This window comes from Haliotis cracherodii, unplaced genomic scaffold (assembly GCF_022045235.1).
Source record: "Haliotis cracherodii isolate W230 unplaced genomic scaffold, xgHalCrac1.p SCAF_10, whole genome shotgun sequence".
Lineage (NCBI taxonomy): Eukaryota > Metazoa > Mollusca > Gastropoda > Lepetellida > Haliotidae > Haliotis > Haliotis cracherodii.
Genome location: NW_027266265.1, coordinates 51,841,104 through 51,864,182, shown reverse-complemented (window position 1 = coordinate 51,864,182; position 23,079 = coordinate 51,841,104). Strand labels below are relative to the sequence as shown.

Here is a 23,079-nt window from a genome sequence, read left to right as displayed (position 1 = left end):
ATATTTATGTATGACCAGAACAGCAAATAAAGTTCTGGTAGATAGGTACCTCGGAGATTTAACGTGCGCTTTCCGACTTTAGCCTATCTCGCACACGAGGAAGCACTTATACTATTAGGGTAAAAAAGCGTAATGATTAAATAAAGATGTGCAAACACCCCCCCCCCCCCCCCCCCCCCAAAAAAAAAAATAAATAAAAAAATTAAGTTTAGTCCTTGTAGTAGTCTCTTGGTCAGCTTCTCATCCTGGGGGTCGGGATTCTGGTAGAGACTCTTGGCAAGGAGGGCGGCGGTATTGGCGACGAAGTGGTTTGAGGTCGGTACGCCACTACACTGGAAGAAGTGGTACAAGTCTGTGTAGTTTGTGATGTCGTACTCGATGTCCCCCCCCCTTCTTGTGCACCATGACGAAAGGGACTCCTTGTTTGGCGTAGAGATATTCCTTTGGGGTGTTGATCTGGTCAACCTTGAGATCCGGCCGGGGCTTGTAGTGGTTGATCTTTTTTTTTTATTTTTCCACTAGTAAATAAAGTTCTTTGGTATGACCTCTTTTATCCCTGCTGACGTTATCCTAATGTTCAATTTCAGTCTGCCTCACCAAGCGTAAGAAAGCATTGTACATGATAAACCACACTGATGCAATTTTCTATATATATATTTGTAGATATGAAGCATTCTAGTTAATTGTGGATACACTGGGCAGACAGAATTGTGTTTATTTCCAGGCCATCCTGATCGTCGTTTACTACTACAAGGTGTATGGTTGGAGCCAAGATCAAAGGCGCCGCACAGCATTTATTAGATAACAGACGGGGTCGTCCGTTTCGCTTTGAACAACCACCCCACCTGTCTGTAGGAGTTATATAATCAGTGCGCAAATAACTGTGTCAAGTCCACTGCCGGGCTGATGCGGTGTCAGTGTCAGCGATGAACATGAATGCCCAAATCATAGACCTGTAGCACTCACAAGTTGCTTAGCCAAAATATTTGAAAAGTGTATATTCAATTCTCTGATAACAGCAAATATAACCTTAGAAAAAGATTCAACATACAAACAATCAAATGTAGAACACAGACCTATGCTTATTATCATTTCTTCTGGATATGATCAACCTGCGGAACCCTCTATATATCCGATGAAGTAACTAATGCTCGCTCATTAAAAGAAATCAAATCCTTAATTAATCGTTCTGATGCAATTATTAATAATTTTTACTTCAAATATTTTCATAGATCATGCCAAATTGTCCACTGTCGCCTTAGGCTCGGCTGCAGTGACTTAAACGCTGATAAGTTTAGACGACATGTATCAGACATACCAGACTGCACTTGTGGATATCACCTTGAAGATGCAATTCACTTTTTCTATAACTGTTAAAAAATACGATAATATCAGAAACACTGTGTATTTCTACACACATGGGTATGGTCTAAACATGATATTACATGGCAGTAGTTAAGCAGTTCTACAAACATGACTCTTCTTAAATCAGTTCATGACATCATTGTCAAAAGCAAAAGGTTTGAGTAGCTTAATTTTATGCATGTAGTAAAGGAAAACTGCATTACCTTATTTCACAGACACCACTTGCTTCAGTGTACTGGCTTCGTGTATTTCATTTGTGCATTTTGTATGTTTATGTTCATCACTCTCTTATATATATATATCCAGCCGTTGTTAAGTTGTTACCTGGAGAGGTATTACATAAGCAAGTTTTGCTTGTTTACCGATCCAGATTTCTTTTGAAATAAAAATACGTTTAAGCCAACACAGCTAACCCTAAAACACATGATTGTAAACTATTCAAAAAGGAGCACTAATCTCTGGCTTCTTCTCGGGTGTCGAACTCAAACTCAAACTCATTTATTCTTAGAATAACATGACATGCAATTATCTACAATTTTTATTATGTACAATTTAACAAAAATAATAAAAATAGGATACGTGGATACTAATACAATTTACCAATTGTATTGTACACATTGTTAAGGAATTTAGATAGGCCTTTTAGATTTCTTACACTGTTAGTGGTCATAATTTTCTTAAATGTTTGGAAACTTAAGATATTGCTTATTTAAGAGTTCATATCGCCGTTGGTGTAAAGCTTCACATCGGAATGAATAATGCAATTCATCTCCCAAAGCGATAGAATCACAGAGTGGACACTGGCTGTCTTCCCTGGGAATGTTCAGCCATCGACCAGTTTCAACTGGTAATCCTTGGTTAGAAAGTTCTGAATTTTAGTATTGGGAGAAATATTGATTTTAAGAGCAGTAGATATTTCGCAAATGAAGGTTGATTCTTCAGGTAATACGACATTTGGATTTCCGCTTGGGCTTACTAGCTGCCGTGAGTCAATTTGCTCGTTAACGCAACCGAGCGTGACAAGAGACTGGGCTACCAGTCTGCAAGGACAGCTAAATAAACCTACGCATTTTTGAAAACTGATTGGTTACCCGTGATCTATGAAGATTTCAACAAAGGGCGCATGGTAATTAATTTCTTCAGCCTAAACAAACAGACAAATAACGTCGAAAGCTCATCGGATGTCGTTATTTGGAAATACCCCTGATTGTTACAGTTTGATAATAAAAAAAGTATCCCTGAGTGAAAGCATTTGCGGATTTCGGATTGCGTGGATGATACAATTACTACTCCCTTGTTGTCATCAACATTTTCTGGTATAACCCTACACTTCTGTATTTGTAGTAATTCACATGCTGCTCAGTTAATGAATTTATATTATGTATACTCAGTTGTAGCACCACTCAGATTACCGGATAAAGGTTCAAATTTGGTCTTTCTTGTACCTGGGGTAATTATTTAATCTAAATCCAGGTTTGAAGTGAGGTGGAATGTGAATTATGCACGTGGCAGACCAGCAAGAGATGTATGATCAGTTGATTTACTTTTTTTGTAAATCAACTGATCATTCCCAGACATCAAAGGATCAACAGGAAATACGTTGATTGATTAATTACTGTTATCTTGCACAGTGGATATGTCAAAAGTAAGTGTTTACATGTGAAGGTAGGGTTACTAAACCTAGGGAATACACTCATATCATGGCGTGAAGTACAGATGTAAAAACAACATACTTTGTTCAAAGGGTAACCGATAATACACTGACTGGTTGTTCATTGTTATCTAACTCAATGTATGTTTTTAAGAACCGTGGACATTATAAAAATAGTTGTCACGTGGGCTTTCTCAGCTAACTTGGCACCTATGTGAAACAATTGAAACAAACTAAGTGATCAGTTAAGAAACAGACACGGGTTATAATATTCGATACATTTAAATAACGTTTAAAAACGATATATTTAAATATTTTAATATATTTCATATATATTCCAAATATTGTTTCCAAATATTATTATTAAAGTATTTGATTGTCACATAGACATTTGACATCGAATAAGTATTTTTGTACAGCTGCAGACGCAATGGATATTGTTCCTTTATGTTGATATTCCCGGATACATTATAACTTTGGTAGGTTGTAATAATGATATTTGCATTTTGTTTTCATTCATTCGCTGCAGCTTTGAACAGAATCATTCTTGTTCCTTTCCGTTTGGTTGGGAAGTTTTTCGATTCGCGATAGACGTTGTTTTCACAAGTATTTTCTTTTGTAAGCGTGTATATGTTACAGTCAATGTGTAAAATATGATTCACTCAGGCAATTTATTAAATATCTAAATATTTCAGTCATTTTACAAATTGACTGAACAATCCATTCATTTATTTAACCGACTGACTAAAAATGATAAAGACGACCAAAAGAGCTTAAACACATCACAATATATTAATTATGCTAAGAAAAGAAGCCAAACAATACAGAACTGTACTTGGTGATGATATTAAACATTAACAAATATTTGGAATTCGTTATCATATTAATAAAGATGGACATATTTTTCAGTTAATTTGTAAAATAAACTGAATATTTAGGCGTTTAATACATTTCCTTAGTGAAATCTGTTTACATTTTGAATGTAAACATATACACACGGTAAAATAAGCAATGTGCAGATGAAATATTTACTTTGTGTTGCAAGTCAAAATAGTGTACACGAAGATCGCACAATTACCAAGCAAGTGACTTATCAAAACTGCATCACCATTACCGATGCTCCCCACAAATATACCTACATTTCAAAAACTGTATTTCATTTTTGTTGATCAGTGTGACCATATGTCCTTCTACTTTCAATAAAAATGCGCTTACGAATGGCGAGCACAGGTCGCGAACAAGTCTAGATTTCTGCTATATCATCCGGGTACTCACTGAGAAAATACAGTAATGCACAGGTAACAACTACTCCCGCGGAATTGCTTTAGATCAGTGCTCTTTTGTACGTTGAAATACTATATATTGTGAATGCCAAAATGATGTATCAAGGATCAAGTAGAAGATACATTGACCGTTGCACTGGGAGTTTATTCAACAGACCGTGAAAATAACACTGCTGTATCTTATTATTTATTTTAGATGACGCAGTCAAAGCTCACTTCTCCTGGCGGCCATTATCGAACGGCCAGCTAAAACACAACCCCTCGCTTACGTCTACAGGTCTCTTCCTGTAGTACGGTAATTAGTATTCTCTCCCTCAAGTGTATCCTCAATGATATAACCCACCCTCATTAATTACATGCTGCTCTTTTCCAGCCTCACGGCTATGGAGCTGTGATAAAGAGTCCAAGTCATCATAAAGTAATTAGGGTCCAATAAAAACAATGCGCCGCCAAACCTCATACATATTATCACTGAAAGTCGTACTACAGACGGTTAATGTCAAATCACAATAAAAGCATTTCAATTGCAATAACATGTTCCAGGACCATGTATTCTCTTTACACCATCGGATTTAGAAGCAATGGTCGTATAAAACAAAACACATCTATTTGATCACAACAGTATTCATGTTATTCCCACAAAATCACATAAAGAAAGGAGACGTTAGGAAATACATGTGCATTATCATTTTTCGTCAGGATAACAAAATTTTCTCTCCTTGTTACCACCTCCAGGTTCAGCTTAAGACGGGTCCTCCTTTGGTCAAAAGTTTGTTCCCCCTCTAATGAGTGTGTCACGCGTTGCACACGAGTGGCGGACGGGGTGCACACCCGTGTGCAACGCGTTGCACACGGGTATCACACGCGTGACCAACCCGATGCACACTGGTTGCGTAACGCGTTGCCCATGCGTGTAAGGGGAATGAACTTCTAGGCAGTAGTGTATGTGCCAAATTAAAGTTCCATTGAAAAATGTGTTGATGTATTTAACTGTGAGCACTGTGGAAGGTTTTGAAAGTCTGTCTCACACATTTATCAACATACTTTTCTTAGTTTTAGGTAAGGCTTCCTGTTGGTAGCATGTAATTTTAGAACCTTTTTCATTGTGGCAAAAGACGTACTTGGTATATACTTTCAGCATTTCTGTCGTGATCACTCTTGGGCCAGTGTGTTTCCATATTGACAATATGCTTCTAACATTGCTCACAGTTTAACATTGTTCTCAAATGATTCTGAATAAACAAAATGATTAGCAAACAGGTGCGTCACTACTTGGTTGAGTCATGCCTGAATTGTCTTTGTTGCTGAGATTGATAAATGTTGATTGTGTTGAAGTGTCTAGATACAGATTAGATACATTAGCATTATACAAACTTATCTCTGATCGTCTTTTGATATTTATAGCAAACAAGAATATCAAACTAAAGAGTCACCGATTGCTAATTGATGGCAACTGGTGAGCTTAGATACAGCAGAGGGGCGGTCGGGTAGCCTAGTGGTTTAAGCGTTTGCTCGTCACGCCGAAGACCTGGGTTCGATTCCCGACATGGTTACAATGTGAGAAGCCAATACCTGGTGTCCCCCGCTGTGATATTGGTGGAATATTGCTAAAAGCGGCGTAAAACCATACTCACTCACTAAATACACCTGAGAGAATTAAATACATCTACTAATTACTTGAAAATCATGAACATTGTGCACTTTAAACAGAATCAGCAATACATTTTTGGTCACTAAATTTACCAACCCAAACAACTTTTTCACCAGATAAAATAAAAAAAAGATGTAGGTCCACAAATTAATTGTTTTGTTTTTTGATTAATTTGGTTAGCCAAAAGTTTTTAGACCTTCATATATTTTAAGTGTTATTTAAGTAGCATGTCCTGATTTTGTTTTGTTGCTAGGAGGAAGAAGACTTCACACTGAAAAAGAAGTTGGCATCACCTGATCAGGACCGGGAGAGTCCAGAGTCTTCTGGTCAGCCAGCATCACCTCAGCTTCCAACACCACCCAAGAGAGAACTGAAGCCTGTCCTGCCGATCAGGAAGCTGGTATCGAGGCCCAGAGTGCCGATACCCTCCCCGTCTCCTTCCCTGGATACCCACACCCCCACTCCGCCACCCCCACCCACACCACTACCAAACTTCATCAAGCAGTTCATTGGTACGGAGTGGTTTGAGAAGTACTTTCCCAACTGTACCGAGAAAGTAAGTAATTTGATTTGTGTCATGTGAATTGGGTCTCTTGGGGTCAGAGTTAGCACAGGTCTTACAGAAATTAATAAACCTGTCACCGTGTCACCCTATATTGCATTAGGTTCCTGACAACCTCGGGTAAACGTAGTAACCAGCTCATCTTCCAAACCGAGGTTTTGAAATGGGTCACTTCTGAACCTGCTTTGAGGTTTTATATTTCAATTGTAATACCTAGGTTTTACAATTAACGTTTTATAAACTTGCCTCTTGATATGAACACAGCTGTGTTTGATGATTGGTTAAAAGTCTATTTTTTTTAACATGAATTCCATGACGTGAATCGAACCTGCAACCTCACATATCGTGTTAAGTTGTGTAACCCACTGTTTTCCCACTGAGCTACCGGGGCAGGTGATGAGAAGTTGTTTAATTTTACATGTCATGACACCAGCAGGTCCATGCTGCACGTTTTTTCTCTCACACGCTTTGATCGATTTCCTTTATACCGCGACACACTGTATTGTTCCACACTATTGGGTATCTCGATGATTTCTTATTTTTTCTGTTATCTCTTGCATTTCTTGCATTGTTGTTTTGCGTATATGTTGCTTCGGCACTGTATAAGAAACAGATTTCAGTTGGAACTATATTGGCTACTGTCACAGTCCGACTGACACATCACTTACCCTGTGACGTAATAAATACCAATGCGCGCATTCCAGGAAAACTCACAATGTTTCGGTAATGTTTGTGAGAGATGGAAAGCAATTTTGAAGCACAGAATTAAAGAATGACATTATATGATAAAGAGGTTATCACGCTTGTGTGTTTGGGGATGGTAAATATCCTGTATTAGAAATAAACATTATGTATTTAGCTCGCCAAGGCTCGCTAAATACAATGTTTATTCCTAATGCAGGATATTTACCATCCCCAAACACACTCACGTGATAACCTCTATTGACGTCAACTACCTTCACTAAATATACCATGTATGCAGACTGCAAAATATCCTTTTTTTCTCGTTAGTTCGTAATGTAAAAGAACATTTCAAAACATTCCAGCATACATGTCTACTTTCAATTAAGCAGACATTATATTTAAAAACTGCAACCATTACATAAAACAGTTATTAGTAGGAAAATGGGAGTCCAAATGTTTGATGCCATCTACCTGCGTAATAAATATGAATTGAAGAGTATGAATTGCATTCTTATGGTCCTTAGTTTTAAAATAGATTAAGAAGTCAAAATGTGATTTTTCACCCATAAGGTCCCTATTCTCATGATTGGTCACAAAATATTTTACTAAACTGAGGAAAGTTCATTTATTTGGCGGGGGCAGGGGTGGCACAGTCGTCTAAGGCGCCGCGATTCGCTGTGCAGAGTTGCGTCCCTTGGGCACGCCAGAAACCTATGATTGTGGGTTCAAATCTCGGTTCACCCCGATTATGTTTCTAGGTTTGTCAGCACCATAACCGTGCTCGTGGGTTTCACCAAAGTGGTAAACGTCTTCGACCTGCATCACTTCGGGCTTTCCTCCCACATTAAGCTGACACGCCGTGATATAACTGGAACACTGTTAAAAGCGGCGTTAAACCCAACTCACTCACTCACTCATTTATTTGGCTTGTGTTACTAGGTTGAAGTGTTGAGTTCTCCACTTCTGCAGTGTCACATTCATTATTTATTCATTAGAATATATTGTTGTAATGGAAGGTGATATTCTTTTTGTACTATATTTTACTATAAAGTAAATGGTTCATAGAATTTAGCTATTTTTTCATTATAACTGGTGATATTGTTGAAAATATGATAGTGATCTGTGCCTTGTTCAATCGCAACATATACTACCAAAAAGAAGTTAAGCTCCACATGATTCTTTTACAATATTACAGTTACCGTATTCGACGTAATAAGCGTCCAGGGCGCCCTCAAAATTAGAAATTGGGGGCTCTTATTAGAATATTATTTTGGTGAAAAAACAGTGTTGAAAGACGATTTTCGTGGTTTATGCTGATAGCCTGAAATGTTTATATACAACAGATATATTTTTGCCAATTATTAAGGGTGCATATAACACACGTGTGTGTATTATACACAAATGAATAAGTCTTGTGTACATTGATCAATCAGAAGGGGTGCTAATTGGGATTGTTCACTAGCAAATGTATTAGCAAAGATCGCCGTGGGTGCTTATTAGAGCGGGGCGCTTATTACGTCGAATATGGTAATCAGTCACGCCATTGCAGATTAACTAGAGTAATGTGGAAGTCTCGAGTGGTCCTTGACTTCTCTTGAGTAGTATATATTGATACACAAACATACGAGAGAGGAGCAAGTTCAGCTACACGACGTACTTGTTTTGGTATTATGTCAGTTCTGTAGCAATTGACCATTTTCTGTTGTGTTTCTATTTTTTTACAAACTGTTCAATGCATCTGTGATTACTGAATGTTGACAGATGTGATTAACGTCAAGATAAGTGATATTATGTAGTCAGTCATGTAGAGGCAGAAGGAACACAGCAATTTCTACAATAATAAAATGATGTGAGGCTGGGTTTCGGTAGTGAGGAGGATGGGGGTCGGGGTGGGGAGAGGAAACTTGGGTGACTGTCAGAAGAAATTATGCCAGTAGTAGTCATTGTTTTAGATATAAGACTTTTACCATTGATTGTGTCCATATTTTCTATGCAGAGTTGTGACCCTTAGTTGCCAGGATCTGCTGAATTCAATCCCTGATTCCTACTTGTGTTCCTTGATCTGTAAAACAAGTTTGTGCTTGTTTTATTTCCCTCAAAATCAATATCTTTTAGCCATGAGCATCCCGACAACATCAAGGTGACCTCTGAATTGATTAGGGCGGTCGGGTAGCCTAATGGTTAAAGCATTCGCTCGTCACGCCGAAGACCCGGGTTCGATTCCCGTAATGGGTACAATGTGTGAAGTCCATTTCTGGTGTCCCCCGCCATGATACTGCTGGAATATTGCTAAAAGCAGCATAAAACCATACTCAATCACTCACTCACTCTGAAGTGATTAAAATACTTTTAAGAGTGTTATCCCTAAATCACTAAGTCAGGGTTAAGGCTTCAAGCAGTATTAAAACCGTAAGTTACATGAATCAAGGTTAAGATTTATCACAAGTTCAATCATGCATTTTCTTCTCTCCAAACGTTAATGCCTTACCAAAAGGTGCTCATAAGAAAGACCTGATCATTCTAATGCCAATCCCACAGACAATGCCGAAACCATGGAACTCCGACACTCTTGCGAACATGATTCTGAAGCTGATCCGGATAGCAGAGCTGGAGCACAAGACGGCTGTGGTGGAGGCCCTGACACTACTGTTCACCCAGGAGAGTCTGACGGGGACGGTCACAGTGCAGGTCCAGAAGGCCATCTACTCTGCCCTGAACCACCACAGCAAGCCCCCGACCTGTGCTGTGGAGGCGGAGAAGGCCTTCATCCTCAGCAGCGTCAGGTGTCTGCAGGTCCTGGCTGTCAAGGACATGGACTTTGTGGTGGAGATGATGGTGCAGTTCCTGGATGGAGATCGGGACGTCAGGTAGGGGAGGATGGAGAAGTGAGAGGGAGTTGGTTAGGATGGATGGAGAAGTGAGAGGGAGTTGGTTAGGATGGAGGGAGAAGTGAGAGGGAGTTGGTTAGGATGGATGGAAAAGTGAAAGGGAGGTGGTTAGGATGGATGGAGGGGTAAGAGGAGTTGGTTAGGCTAGATTGAGGAGTGAGAGGGAGTTGATTAGGATGGACAGAGGGGTGAGAGGGGGTTGGTTAGGATGGATGGAGGGGTAAAAATATTTGGTTAGGCTAGATGGAGGAGTGAGAGGGAGTTGATTAGGATGGACAGAGGGGTGAGAGGGGTTTGGTTAGGATGGATGGGTGAGAAGAGAGGGGTAGGTGGGATGGAGGGGTTAGAGGGAGTTGGTTAGGTTTAATGGAGCAGTGAGAGGGAGTTGGTTAGGCTGGATGGAGGAGTCAGGAGTTGGGTTAGGCTGGATGGAGGAGTGAGGAGTTGGGTTAGGCTGGATGGAGGAGTGAAGGAGTTGGGTTAGGCTGGATGGAGGAGTGAGGAGTTGGGTTAGGCTGGATGGAGGAGTGAAGGAGTTGGGTTAGGCTGGATGGAGGAGTGAGGAGTTGGGTTAGGCTGGATGGAGGAGTGAAGGAGTTGGGTTAGGCTGGATGGAGGAGTGAGGAGTTGGGTTAGGCTGGATGGAGGAGTGAGGAGTTGGGTTAGGCTGGATGGAGGAGTGAGGAGTTGGGTTAGGCTGGATGGAGGAGTGAGGAGTTGGGTTAGGCTGGATGGAGGAGTGAGGAGTTGGTTAGGCTGGATGGGAGGGTGAGGGGGTTGGTTAGGCTGGATGGAGGTGTTAGAGGGAGTTGGTTAGGTTTAATGGAGGAGTGAGAGGGAGTTGGTTAGGCTGGATGGAGGAGTGAGGAGTTGGTTAGGCTGGATGGAGGAGTTGGTTAGGCTGGATGGAGGAGTGAGGAGTTGGTTAGGCTGGATGGAGGAGTGAGGAGTTGGTTAGGCTGGATGGAGGAGTGAGGAGTTGGGTTAGGCTGGATGGAGGAGTGAGGAGTTGGTTAGGCTGGATGGGAGGGTGAGGGGGTTGGTTAGGTGGGATGGAGGGGTTAGAGGGAGTTGGTTAGGTTTAATGGAGGAGTGAGAGGGAGTTGGTTAGGCTGGATGGAGGAGTGAGGAGTTGGTTAGGCTGGATGGAGGAGTTGGTTAGGCTGGATGGAGGAGTGAGGAGTTGGTTAGGCTGGATGGAGGAGTGAGGAGTTGGTTAGGCTGGATGGGAGGGTGAGGGGGTTGGTTTGGTTTAATGGAGGGGTTAGAGGGAGTTGGTTAGGTTTAATGGAGGAGTGAGAGGGAGTTGATTAGGCTGGATGGAGGAGTGAGGAGTTGGTTAGGCTGGATGGAGGAGTGAGGAGTTGGTTAGGCTGGATGGAGGAGTGAGGAGTTGGTTAGGCTGGATGGGAGGGTGAGGGGGTTGGTTAAGTTTAGTGGAGGGGTTAGAGGGAGTTGGTTAGGTTTAATGGAGGAGTGAGAGGGAGTTGGTTAGGCTGGATGGAGGAGTGAGGTTGGTTAGGCTGGATGGAGGAGTGAGGAGTTGGTTAGGATGGATGGAGGAGTGAGGAGTTGGTTAGGCTGGATGGAGGAGTGAGGAGTTGGTTAGGCTGGATGGGAGGGTGAGGGGGTTGGTTAGGTTTAATGGAGGGGTTAGAGGGAGTTGGTTAGGTTTAATGGAGGAGTGAGAGGGAGTTGGTTAGGCTGGATGGAGGAGTGAGGAGTTGGTTAGGCTGGATGGAGGAGTGAGGAGTTGGTTAGGCTGGATGGAGGAGTGAGGAGTTGGTTAGGCTGGATGGGAGGGTGAGTGGGTTGGTTAGGTGGGATGGAGGGGTGAGAGGGAGATGGGTTAGGCTGGATGGAGGAGTGAAGGAGTTGGGTTAGGCGGGATGGAGGAGAGACTTGTGTTAACCCTGCTTTGAACAGTCTGTCAGGTTGATGATGGTAGGTAAGAATGATGCTGAATAAAAGCCTCAAAAGAGATGTTACTCGGAGAAACCGACAGGAATTGGTAGGACAGATAAGGATCACCATAATTGTTTAATACCCATTACTCTGTAAAGTACCTGAACATAAGTGACAATGTTTGTATGGACGACCTTGCAGGTCCACTATCATGGACACCCTATTCGGGTGTGGTCTGCAGGACCCCCACCGCAACTTCCTGAAGGAGTTGGACTCCTGGGACATCTGGAACCTGGACGATAGTGACCGCAAGATGGAGCTCCGGAGGATGTGTCAGCAGTGGCTCAACAGGTGGGTGACCATTAACGCTTGACATAACCAGGAATGGATTCCTGTACAGTGTACCCCTTGACTGACAGCAGACTGGGCTGTTCTTTACCTCATGATTGTCAAGAGTGAGTGAGTGAGTGAGTGAGTTGGGTTTAGCGCCGCTTTTAACAGAATTCCAGTTATATCCCGGCGTGTCAGCTTAATGTGGGAGGAAAGCCCGAAGTAATGCAGGTCTTAGATGTTTACCACTTCGGTGAAACCCACCAGCACGGGTATGGTGCTGACAAACCTAGAAACATAATCGGGGTGAACCGGGATTAGAACCCACAATCATAGGTTTCTGGCCTGCACAAGGGACGCAACTCTGGACAGCGAATCACGGCGCCTCAGACGACTGGGCCACCCGTGCCCCCTGATTGTCAAGAGTCAGTTAAATGGTGGTCTGGCTTGGGACTTCTCAGATCAGAAATTATTCTGAAGTGTAAATAAATATTTTGTAGCTATTCATACTGTCATGGTCATGTGAGTGTTTCCCTGTAATCAGATGGATGACCTCCTACAAGCTTCACATCGAGGATACAATCGACCGGATGAAGAAGGGCCAGAATGTCCACGGGAAGATGACCCGGGGTCAGATACAGAAACAGCAGGGGAAACACGGTGCCAGTGCTGTAAGTACATCGCATCAACCCCTGTAGGATTATTATCCCCCGCCATGAAGTGGTTGCTATCCATCCGTCCTTCCATCTGTCCGTCATGTTTTGTTTCCGGAGCAGAACTCAAAAACTATGAGAGATATCTTAACCAAACTTGGTACATGTACATAGATAGGTCTAGTGGTGAACTAGTGCCTTTTGATAGATAGTGATTTTTTTGAAAATTTATTTTTAGAATTTCCATGGTAAAGACTTTGACTTTTACTAAAATTTTCAATAGTGCTCCTTTCCGAAGCAGATCTTGAAAACCATGCAATATTTCTTCACCAAACTTGGCACATAGATAGGCCTAGTGATAAACTGTTGCCTTTTGAGAATTTTGGATTTTGAACAAAAGATTTTTCGAGTTTCCATATCAACGAGTTTGACTTAGACTTAAAATGGCGATAGTGCTCATTTTCCAAAAGGGCTAATGCCTTGAACACAACCGAACATGACATATTGACAGGGGATATGAGTATTTCATGCTTGTTTCCCTTGTACCACATACCAATGTATCACAGTTTGAGACAATATAATCTCCTAGCACAGACACCCAATAAGCATTATTCATACGGTCTACCACTGTCATGACATGCTGCCAGTGTTGGGAATTATAAAAATTGCCAGGCTGTCATCAGGACCCACAAACTTAAGATGCTGCAGGCCATGACTGAACTAGTCAGGTCCTGACTAAACTCTTCAGGCCCCCAGGCCCTAAACTGCAGCTTATTGTGACAAATAAATAGAAACATAAATTTAATGCGGGCCAAAAGGACCCATGCAACTTTGAAACTATGTGACCGACACAAGATCTACCTACTACGGGCCTCCAGGCAAGTGCTTATTTCGTACCTTGCGTGATAATGACAAGGATGCCAGTTTAGTGATGCACACATACATCACGATGGACCCATGGCAAACTTGTTGTTGATGTTACTGAAAGTTTCAATACGTTCTTTTTGTCGTTCATCAGGTTTTCTGTCTAACATGTATTGCCACACATGCTTTAATTATTCATGAGGACAATAATGGTCTAATATAGACTAAATACAACTGATAGACTAATCAGGAATACAGGAATAATGTCAAGAAATATTAACACTAATTTTATCTAAGGTAATGCCCAAAAGATAAAATTATATTTTTAGACAGGTAGGTAAATTGACTGTTTTCTGTGTTTACTAGTCATCTTAAAACTGGCAACTTGGTGATGGGCAGGATGTGCTATTGTACAAAGTGATCTTAGCGCTAAGGTGATCATAACTCCTATACCATAACATAGAATTACGACCGGCATTATGCTAAGGTTGTTTTATACAACGGCACCCAGGCATACATTTCAAATGATTCAGTCACACATTGGGTCAATGTACTAATACTATTATAATACTAATTATTATTATTCAAAGACGTTAGATTTCAGCTCACACCACACGTATGTGCTTGTGAAGCAATAGGATGCATGTGAAATCTATGACGTGTCCTTGTGATGGCTGGTCATGTGTACTTTGACAGGGAGGTGATGTATCGGACGACCAGACCACCCTCACCACCCTCCCCGACGGGGTGGAGTTCGTTCCCACGGCATCTCGCAACATGACAAGTAAGTCCTGTCTTAGAGTGAGTGAGTGAGGTTTTACGCTGCTTTTAGCAATAATCCAGCTATATCACGGTGGGGACACCAGAAATGGGCTTCACACATTGTATCCAACCCGAATCGAAACCGAGTTTTCGGCGTGACAAGCGAACACTAGGCTACCCGACTACCACTCCTGTCTTAGATGAGGGGAGTGAAATGATACAGAGGAAATGTGATAGGATGCTATCATTATCATGCAACAGGAAGTATGTGTATTTGACTCCAGAATGCTACCTGTCATAGTTTGAAGGCATATACTTGATGCAACATATTTTTATCAGTTTGTACTAACCCTTTGATACAGAAACGGAACTTTAGTTGTGTTTGTTTGTTTTGTTTTGTTTGTTTGTTGTTTATCGCTGCACTCAGCAATATTCCAGCTACATGACGGCGGTCTGTAAATAATAGAGTCTGGACCCAACAATCCAGTGATTGACATCATGAGCATAAATCTACACAATTGAGACACAATGATATGCATCAACCAAGTCAGCAAGCCTGACCACCCGATCCCATTAGTCACCTAACGACAAGCATGGTTGCTGAAGACCTATTCTAACCCAGATCTTCACTGCTGGAACTTGTTGTTAATATCAGTATAGTTTTGAATTGTCCAAATGTTTATTACAAGGTGGTTTCATGAACAGGGTTAATAGGATGTTTGCATTTCTCTTCAAGGTTTAAATAAATGTTTAAGAGGTTTGAGCTTTTTTTGTTGTCATGATATTGTAGGCTTTGATATTTGAAACTCATAACAGTCATTCATGACTCTCAAACACATGTTTTGTGTCATGATGCCCTTTTTACTTGCCAAATTAGAGCACTTATATTTACAGCAGAATGATGTAATCATTTTACAAACATTTATTGTTTTTAATCTGAATGTAGTCCATGTGAGACTTGTTTCTTCTGTGAATTGCCTGACTTCTGTATCCTGATGTGTAAATTTAAGATTTGCTTTACAAATGTGAAAGTAGTATTTAAGTATCAGCAGGCTCACCTGAAGCTGCCACAAAAGTGAAAGTAGTATTAAAGTATCAGCAGACTCACCTGAAGCTGCCACTAAAGTGAAAGTAGTATTTAAGTATCAGCAGGCTCACCTCAAGCTGCCACAAAAGTGAAAGTAGTATTAAAGTATCAGCAGACTCACCTGAAGCTGCCACTAAAGTGAAAGTAGTATTTAAGTATCAGCAGGCTCACCTCAAGCTGCCACAAAAGTGAAAGTAGTATTTAAGTATCAGCAGGCTCACCTCAAGCTGCCACAAAAGTGAAAGTAGTATTTAAGTATCAGCAGGCTCACCTCAAGCTGCCACAAAAGTGAAAGTAGTATTTAAGTATCAGCAGGCTCACCTCAAGCTGCCACAAAAGTGAAAGTAGTATTTAAGTATCAGCAGGCTCACCTCAAGCTGCCACAAAAGTGAAAGTTGTATTTAAGTATCAGCAGGCTCACCTCAAGCTGCCACAAAAGTGAAAGTAGTATTTAAGTATCAGCAGGCTCACCTCAAGCTGCCCTTCTGTATGACCTTGTCATTATAGTCATGTGTGCCTTCATTTCCCAGTAGGTTGGAGACACATCCTATAATTTTAACATCATGTTTCCAGTAGTTCATGGAAATCATCTTGTGTACATCTGAATTATTCTGATTATTTCAGAAGAGGGAATTATTTGATGTGTAAGTGGCAAGGTAGCTTTGTATCATGTTTCCTCGAAGTATGTTCCCTCTGTGGGTATTCCAGGTTAGAAGTGGTCCCCAGCAACCTGTGCTGGTCGTTAGAGGTGACTAAATAGATTGGGTGGTCAGGCTCTGTGACTCGGTTCATTCTGTGTCATCATACCCTGACACTGTGGATCATTGCTCTTAATGTCAATCACTGGATTGTCTCGTCCAGGCTCAATTATTAACAGGCCACCATCGTTGAGCTGGAATATTTCTGAGTGTGGCATCATGCAACAAACAAATAAGTTCAATATGTTTCAGTAACCTATGACAAGATGCCGGACCAGACTGTGCTGGAGGCGGTCACGTACCTGGATGCTGTCAGCTACTTCTGTGAGATGATGGTAGAGAAGGAGATCGAGGCACTGAAGAAAGGAAGGTCTCGCCCACAAGGTCCAAGTAAAGATAAAACTGGGCCTCCTAAAAACACAGTGCTGGTACTGCCAAAACTACCACAGTAAGTCATCCAATGACGATCGTTGGTTCATCCTCAGGAGATCTTTCATCCATCCTCAATGAGTCTTTGGTTTACTCTCAGCAATTCTCTGGTTCATCCTCAGGGAGTCTCTAGTTCATCCTCAGGAGTCCCTGGTTCATCCTCAGGAGTCCCTGGTTTATCCTCAGGAGTCCCTGGTTCATCTTCAAGAGTCTCTGGTTTATCCTCAGGGAGTCTCTGGTTCATTATCAGGATTCCTTGGTTTATCCTCAGGAGTCCATGCTTCATCCCTAGGGAGTCTATGGTTCATCCCCAGGAGTCCCTGGTTCATCATCAGGAATCTCTGGTTCATCATCAGGAGTCCCTGGTTCATCATCAGGAATCTCTGGTTGATCATCAGGAGTCCCTGGTTCATCATCAGGAGTCCATGGTTCATCATCAGGAGTCCCTGGTTCATCATCAGGAGTCTCTGGTTCATCATCAGGAGTCCCTGGTTCATCATCAGGAGTCCATGGTTCATCATTAGTAGTCCCTGGTTGATCATCAGGAATCCCTGGTTCATCATCAGGAGTCTCTGGTTCATCATCAGGAGTCTCTGGTTGATCATCAGGAGTCCCTGGTTCATCATCAGGAGTCCATGGTTCATCATCAGGAGTCCCTGGTTCATCCTCAGGAGTCCATGGTTCATCCTCAGGAGTCCCTGGTTGATCATCAGGAGTCTCTGGTTGATCATCAGGAGTCCCTGGTTCATCCTCATGAGACCCTGGTTCATCCTCAGGAGTCTCTGGTTCATCATCAGGAGTCCCTGGTTCATCAACAGGAGTCCATGGTTCATCCTCAGGAGTCCCTGGTTCATCCCCAGGAGTCTCTGGTTCATTATCAGGAGTCCCTGGTTCATCCTCAGGAGTCCATGGATTATCATCAGGAGTCCCTGGTTCATCCTTAGGAGTCCCTGGTTGAGGGGTTCATTCTCAGAAGTTTAAACCTTAACAATGTGCAAGAAAATAACAATACAACCTTAAATTTAAAGTCTGATACACACCACATTATCACTCACTATAGAGATCCATTTATCAGTAAATATTTATATAGGATGAGTAAAGGTCATGAATCTTACCATGTCACAATGCCAAATTGAAAGAAATAGCTTCATGTGTCTATGTTTGTGTTACTGACAGTCCTACCTTTGCTCTGTCCACAGTAAAGCAGCGCTGGTCCGGCTGGGGGAGACACACACCAGTGTGTGCAGGAGAAGCAGGGATAAACCAGTAGCCATTGGTAGGTGGCCAACATTTACGTTCATGCTTCAGTGTACTCCAGGAAGAAGGTTAAGCACCGCCACTAGATATGCACCGAACTACCTGCATCTTTTGAAAATATCATCATATGGCTTTCATCTCATTCTAATAAAGATACTGTTAATACTTCTTGACAGTTGCAAGAACACTGTAGGACTTCAGCAACCCATGCTTGTTGTGAGAGGCGACTATGCTTGCCATAAGAGGCGATTAACAGGATCGGGTGGTCAGACTCGCTGACTTGGTTAATGCATGTCATCGTATCCCAATTGCGTAGATCGATGCTCATGATGTCAATCGCTGGATTGTCTGGTCCAGACTTGATTATTTACAGACCGCCGTCATATAGCTGGAATGTTGCTGAGTGCGGCATAAACAACAAACAAACAAAAAAACAAGAACACTGTATGTTCCTGGAGATGGCACTGTGTCATGTGACATGATGCAAAGCAGGGGAACAAAGAAAGGGTAGTGTGAAGCAGTTACAAGAAATGTCCTCTGACAATCATTTCAGTTTCTGTATTTCAGTATGAGTATCAGCCCTGTGTAAACTGATTTTAAAAATGACCATTTCTTATGGAAATATATAATATATGTAGTGTTTAATGTTTTTCCAGAGGTATTTTAGTCAAGTCATGATGCATTGGATGCCTATGTCACATTGAATATCGCAGTACTCGAATCAGGACACTTCATTTGCACTGTTTTCTTGAATTTCTCCAACATAGTTTGTAACTCATCATTTAGTTTCAACTCAGTTTCGGCAGGGGTAACCTGCGGTTAAAGCATTTGCTCATCATTCAGAAGGCCAGGGTTTGATCCCCACATAGGGGAAGCCCATTTCTGATATTGCTGGAATATTGCTGAAAGTGGTGTAAAACTCACTCACTCGACGCATTCTCATGCGGTATGTATTGTAGTTTTCACAACCCTCCTCTGGGCGCTGGCTGCAAGTGGAAGTAGAGTTCCGAGGGCATCTGGGTAGCCTTGATAACGCAGTGGCTTGTCATGCGATACCTGGGTTTGATGTTTCACTCGAGTACAATATGTGAAGCCCAGTATTACCGTATTTTCTTGAGAAAAGTGTGCACTTTTTTTCCAAAAAACACAGCTGTGTAGAAGGGGTGCACATTATACACATCATAATGGGTTTTGATGTTTTTTCCCTCAACGCAAAGACATTGCCGTGAGCACGTAATACCGGAAATACCATGTCAACAATTCCATACTGAAGTTATGCAAATTAATCATGTAATTACACTGTCAGGCTATAAAAAGTGTTCAGTGTATATCTGGACTTATGTTTTTAACATATTTCATTAATTTTATTCGAAATTCCTTTTAATATTGTTTTAATAAATTTCGGCGAAATTGTGTGTGAAGCAATCGGAAGATCGCACAACTCACCGTTATTAACAGCAACCACAGTCAGATTACCGCTATTGATGCCTTGAAATGAACTTTAGTTGACAGAGAATGGATACATATATCATAAATGCCATACTTTGACTCGTTAAAAGTCATAGATGTTGTAGTTTGATGATTCTATGTCAACATGTAGTTCTCGCAATCACGTGCACGGGAGCCTCGACGGTGACTGGTCAAATTGTTCCATGTGAAAAAAAAATAACCGGCAATAGCGATCAGCTGCACCGAAGTGCTATGCTTAGGGTTATTATTATGCTATTATTTTAGTGCCCTCGTGGTGATATGGCTGGAATATTGATAAAAGCAGCACAAATCCCACTCGTCTTTTCTGGTGGATATGAATTACATGTCATGTCCTTTGATTGGCTAACCAAGAAATTATTTTTGTGTTTCTGCTTCCATAAACCGAAAATATTGAGGTCAAGCCCACTAGCAGACGACTGTTTTCTGATTAGATGATAATAGAGTGGGAATGCCAGAACAATGTCACTAATTTTGTGTTGTTGTCTACATATTTTTGTTACTGATGAAATAAGCATTCTGTGACGTTATTGTCACCCAGCACGAGGTGGAAGGGAGCTACAGGAATGGGTGCTGTCCGTCCGTCCATAACGTTTTGTTTCCGAAGCAGAACTCAAAAACCATGAGAGAAATCTTAAAGGGGAACTGTACACGCAAAAATCACTTTCTTTCTTTTTCTAAACAAAACGCAATTTTAGAATTAGTTAGTATCTGTGTTTGAAAATATACACTCATTTTTTTTCACAGTGAAAGTAGGAAGCTCACAATAGTGTGAAAGTGATATGCCGTTATGAGGCCTTCGTTTTACGAGCGAAATAGGCCTGAGTTATCCCCCTTAGATTATGACGTAATTGGTGCCAATTCAACTGGGTCCCTGTCTATTCTCAACGCAAAAGATATCAAGGACCAGTTTGCGGTAAAACAACATGGTCTACGACACACTCCGGCGCAGTGGTGTCTCAGCATAACACAATTCTGGCTGGCATCTGAGATGCTAGAATCACAAAACTGTACCTACACCACGTGAAGCGGCTCTAACAAAGCATGTTGACGTCATAATGTTTATCAATTGGCACCAATGACGTCATATTGCAAGGGGCATAAGCCATGGTGTTTTTGTTATGGCAATAGAACACTTGGTAAATGTGAAAAATATGAATCGTTTTAGTCCAAAAAATATGTTAATTAAATATGATGTTTTTATATTTTTGTCTTTGACACTTCTATGTTAACACTTTTAATGTGGAAAAAGTACAAGAAAAAATGGTTCATTTCCGTGTGAACTTGCCCTTTAACCAAACTTGGCACATAGATAGGTCAAGTGGTAAACTGGTGCCTTTTGATAGTTTGGAATTTTTAAAAAAAATATTTTTCAAGTTTTCCATGGCAACGACTGTAACTTAGATGGAAAATAGTGCTCTTTTCCGGAGGGCTGATGCCTTGCACACAACCGGGCATGTCATATTGGCGTGGGATATGAGTATTTCATGCTTGTTACTGTTGACTTCAATAAATCAAGAGTTGACTTTATTATATTTTTGCGTTTATGGCGGTATAAACATAAAAACGGTGTGTTTTATATTTTTATGCATGATCTGAAACAATTTGATAAACTTTCTTTCAGATTTCCAATGCCCCCCTCTTGGAGGCCGCAGTCGACCACTGGTCACAGGGGAGATAACTACATTTGTGCCGAGTATCAACCTGCCAATGAAGACCTTGTACATGAACCCATTCCCAAACAGACTGGACGAGTTCGATGCCCGCTTCCAGGAACCAGTGCTCATCACACTCAAGTCCTCCCAGAAGTTCTTTCTTCCTGATCAGTCCTACATACCCATGGAACAAGTCGTGGCGCCTAGTAGCTGAATTGTATTATAAACTATATGGAGTAAGCAAATGGCAGCCAAACTTTCCTTGGAGTCACTGAAGTCAAATATTTTATACAATGGAAATTAATAAATTCATATTTGTAAATTATAACTGTCGTTGAGGGGAAATAATTAGGATATTGTTGCATATGAAATCATTGAAATTACATATTTTTCAGAATATTACTACATGCATAGTGCATGCTCTAACAGTGCAACTAAAAGAGATTCCAAGATTGGATTCAGTAGTATATGGCGCCATGGTGTCGGATACATATTGCTTCTGTCAAAACGGTTATTTAACCCGCGAGTGGGACATTCCAGGTTATTGATATAAATCACTTCTAATAGCGTAACATTATTCAAATAACAAACTGGTATTTACTCTTAGGAGTTAAAACAGCTTTACTATTAGAAATTTGTGCTGAATGATCTGTACGGTGTAAGTCTGGTTGTAGATATGGACTTTTTTCTCTTTGAATAAACACAAATTATTTTACTCCTGAATAAGCCATCTCAGCGTGTGTGTGTTGGGGTGTGGGGTTGAGGTTGTTCAGACTACCTTAGCAAAATCCATGTAATTAAGGTTAGAAGAATACATTCTGGAATTATGAATCTCTATCCTTATCTGCTCATAAGTTTGTGTAAAGCACGTAGTATTAATTTACTTGTAATTAGTGTCTAAGAAAACAGTGTTTATAAGTATTTACAGACAATTTACATGGGATTATTAAATATTTTAGGTTGAAACTCTCAATTTTAATTTAGTTTAGTTTCTTATTTCTGTATATATCAAATGTAGATTTTTATGATTAGTATATTGAGTTTTTACCTTGATAGACTGATTACGTGTGTGTTTTATGTTCACACACTGTCCCTTGTTGATTGTCATGCTTAATATACACCAGGCTACACCAGGAGCTTTGTTAACTCAAGTCTTAGAGCCATGGACTCTAGAGTAAAACAAGCAATATCAAGTGTTGCCTTAAACCATACAAGTGACACTCTGTTAATGCCAACAGCTTACAGTAAAGTCATCAGGATTAACTCATTTCTCAATAAAGGAATCCTTTTTGACAGAGTCATGTCAATTTTATTTAGGTAGACTCTATTGAGTTATTTATTGATAAAATTGTGGTTTCTGGACAGATGGGGTCCTGAATGGTTTGAAAGGCATTACTTAGAAGTTGGCGGATGACAAAGTAGACACAATTTATGGATTACAACTTCTTTAATACTGTAAAGGTGACGTTTTTGTATAGATCCTTATACCGTTGTCAACCTTGAAAACTGTATAAGGATCTATACCGAAACGTGGCCTTTACACTACTAAAGAAGTTGTTATCCTTAAATTGTGTCTACTTTGAAATGGGGTCCTGACTGACGAGGTTTGACTTGGTTAAAGGAGTTCAAGTTTACAAGATTTCCCTGCACATGTATTTCTCACAGAATTAAAAAATACTTTCAAACAATATCTGTTTTATGTCACTGCAAGTCATGGTATTGCCAAATATTTTCCTGGAACCTTTTTTTATAATCCTGTAGATTCTTTTACAATTCCTGTATTACCAAAATGTAACACGTTTGTACATTCCATCGAGTCACATTAACTTCACACATATATTGCATATTTTATGTTAATGTACTATTA

The 23,079-nt window shown here is 40.8% G+C and overlaps 1 protein-coding gene across 1 annotated transcript in view; it reads left to right on the top strand.

Annotated features, from left to right (window-relative positions):
* Nucleotides 1-22,641, top strand: part of LOC139454514 (WD repeat-containing protein 97-like) — a 62,607-nt gene extending 39,966 nt beyond the window's left edge. The window contains exons 22-29 of the mRNA XM_071236269.1: nucleotides 6,204-6,506; nucleotides 9,735-10,063; nucleotides 12,191-12,340; nucleotides 12,864-12,990; nucleotides 14,533-14,620; nucleotides 16,636-16,831; nucleotides 18,012-18,088; nucleotides 21,182-22,641. Of these exons, the coding sequence (XP_071092370.1) occupies nucleotides 6,204-6,506; nucleotides 9,735-10,063; nucleotides 12,191-12,340; nucleotides 12,864-12,990; nucleotides 14,533-14,620; nucleotides 16,636-16,831; nucleotides 18,012-18,088; nucleotides 21,182-21,426 (1,515 nt within the window). The 3' untranslated portion in view covers nucleotides 21,427-22,641. The remainder of the gene's footprint in view (nucleotides 1-6,203; nucleotides 6,507-9,734; nucleotides 10,064-12,190; nucleotides 12,341-12,863; nucleotides 12,991-14,532; nucleotides 14,621-16,635; nucleotides 16,832-18,011; nucleotides 18,089-21,181) is intronic.
* Nucleotides 22,642-23,079: the final 438 nt, after the last annotated feature.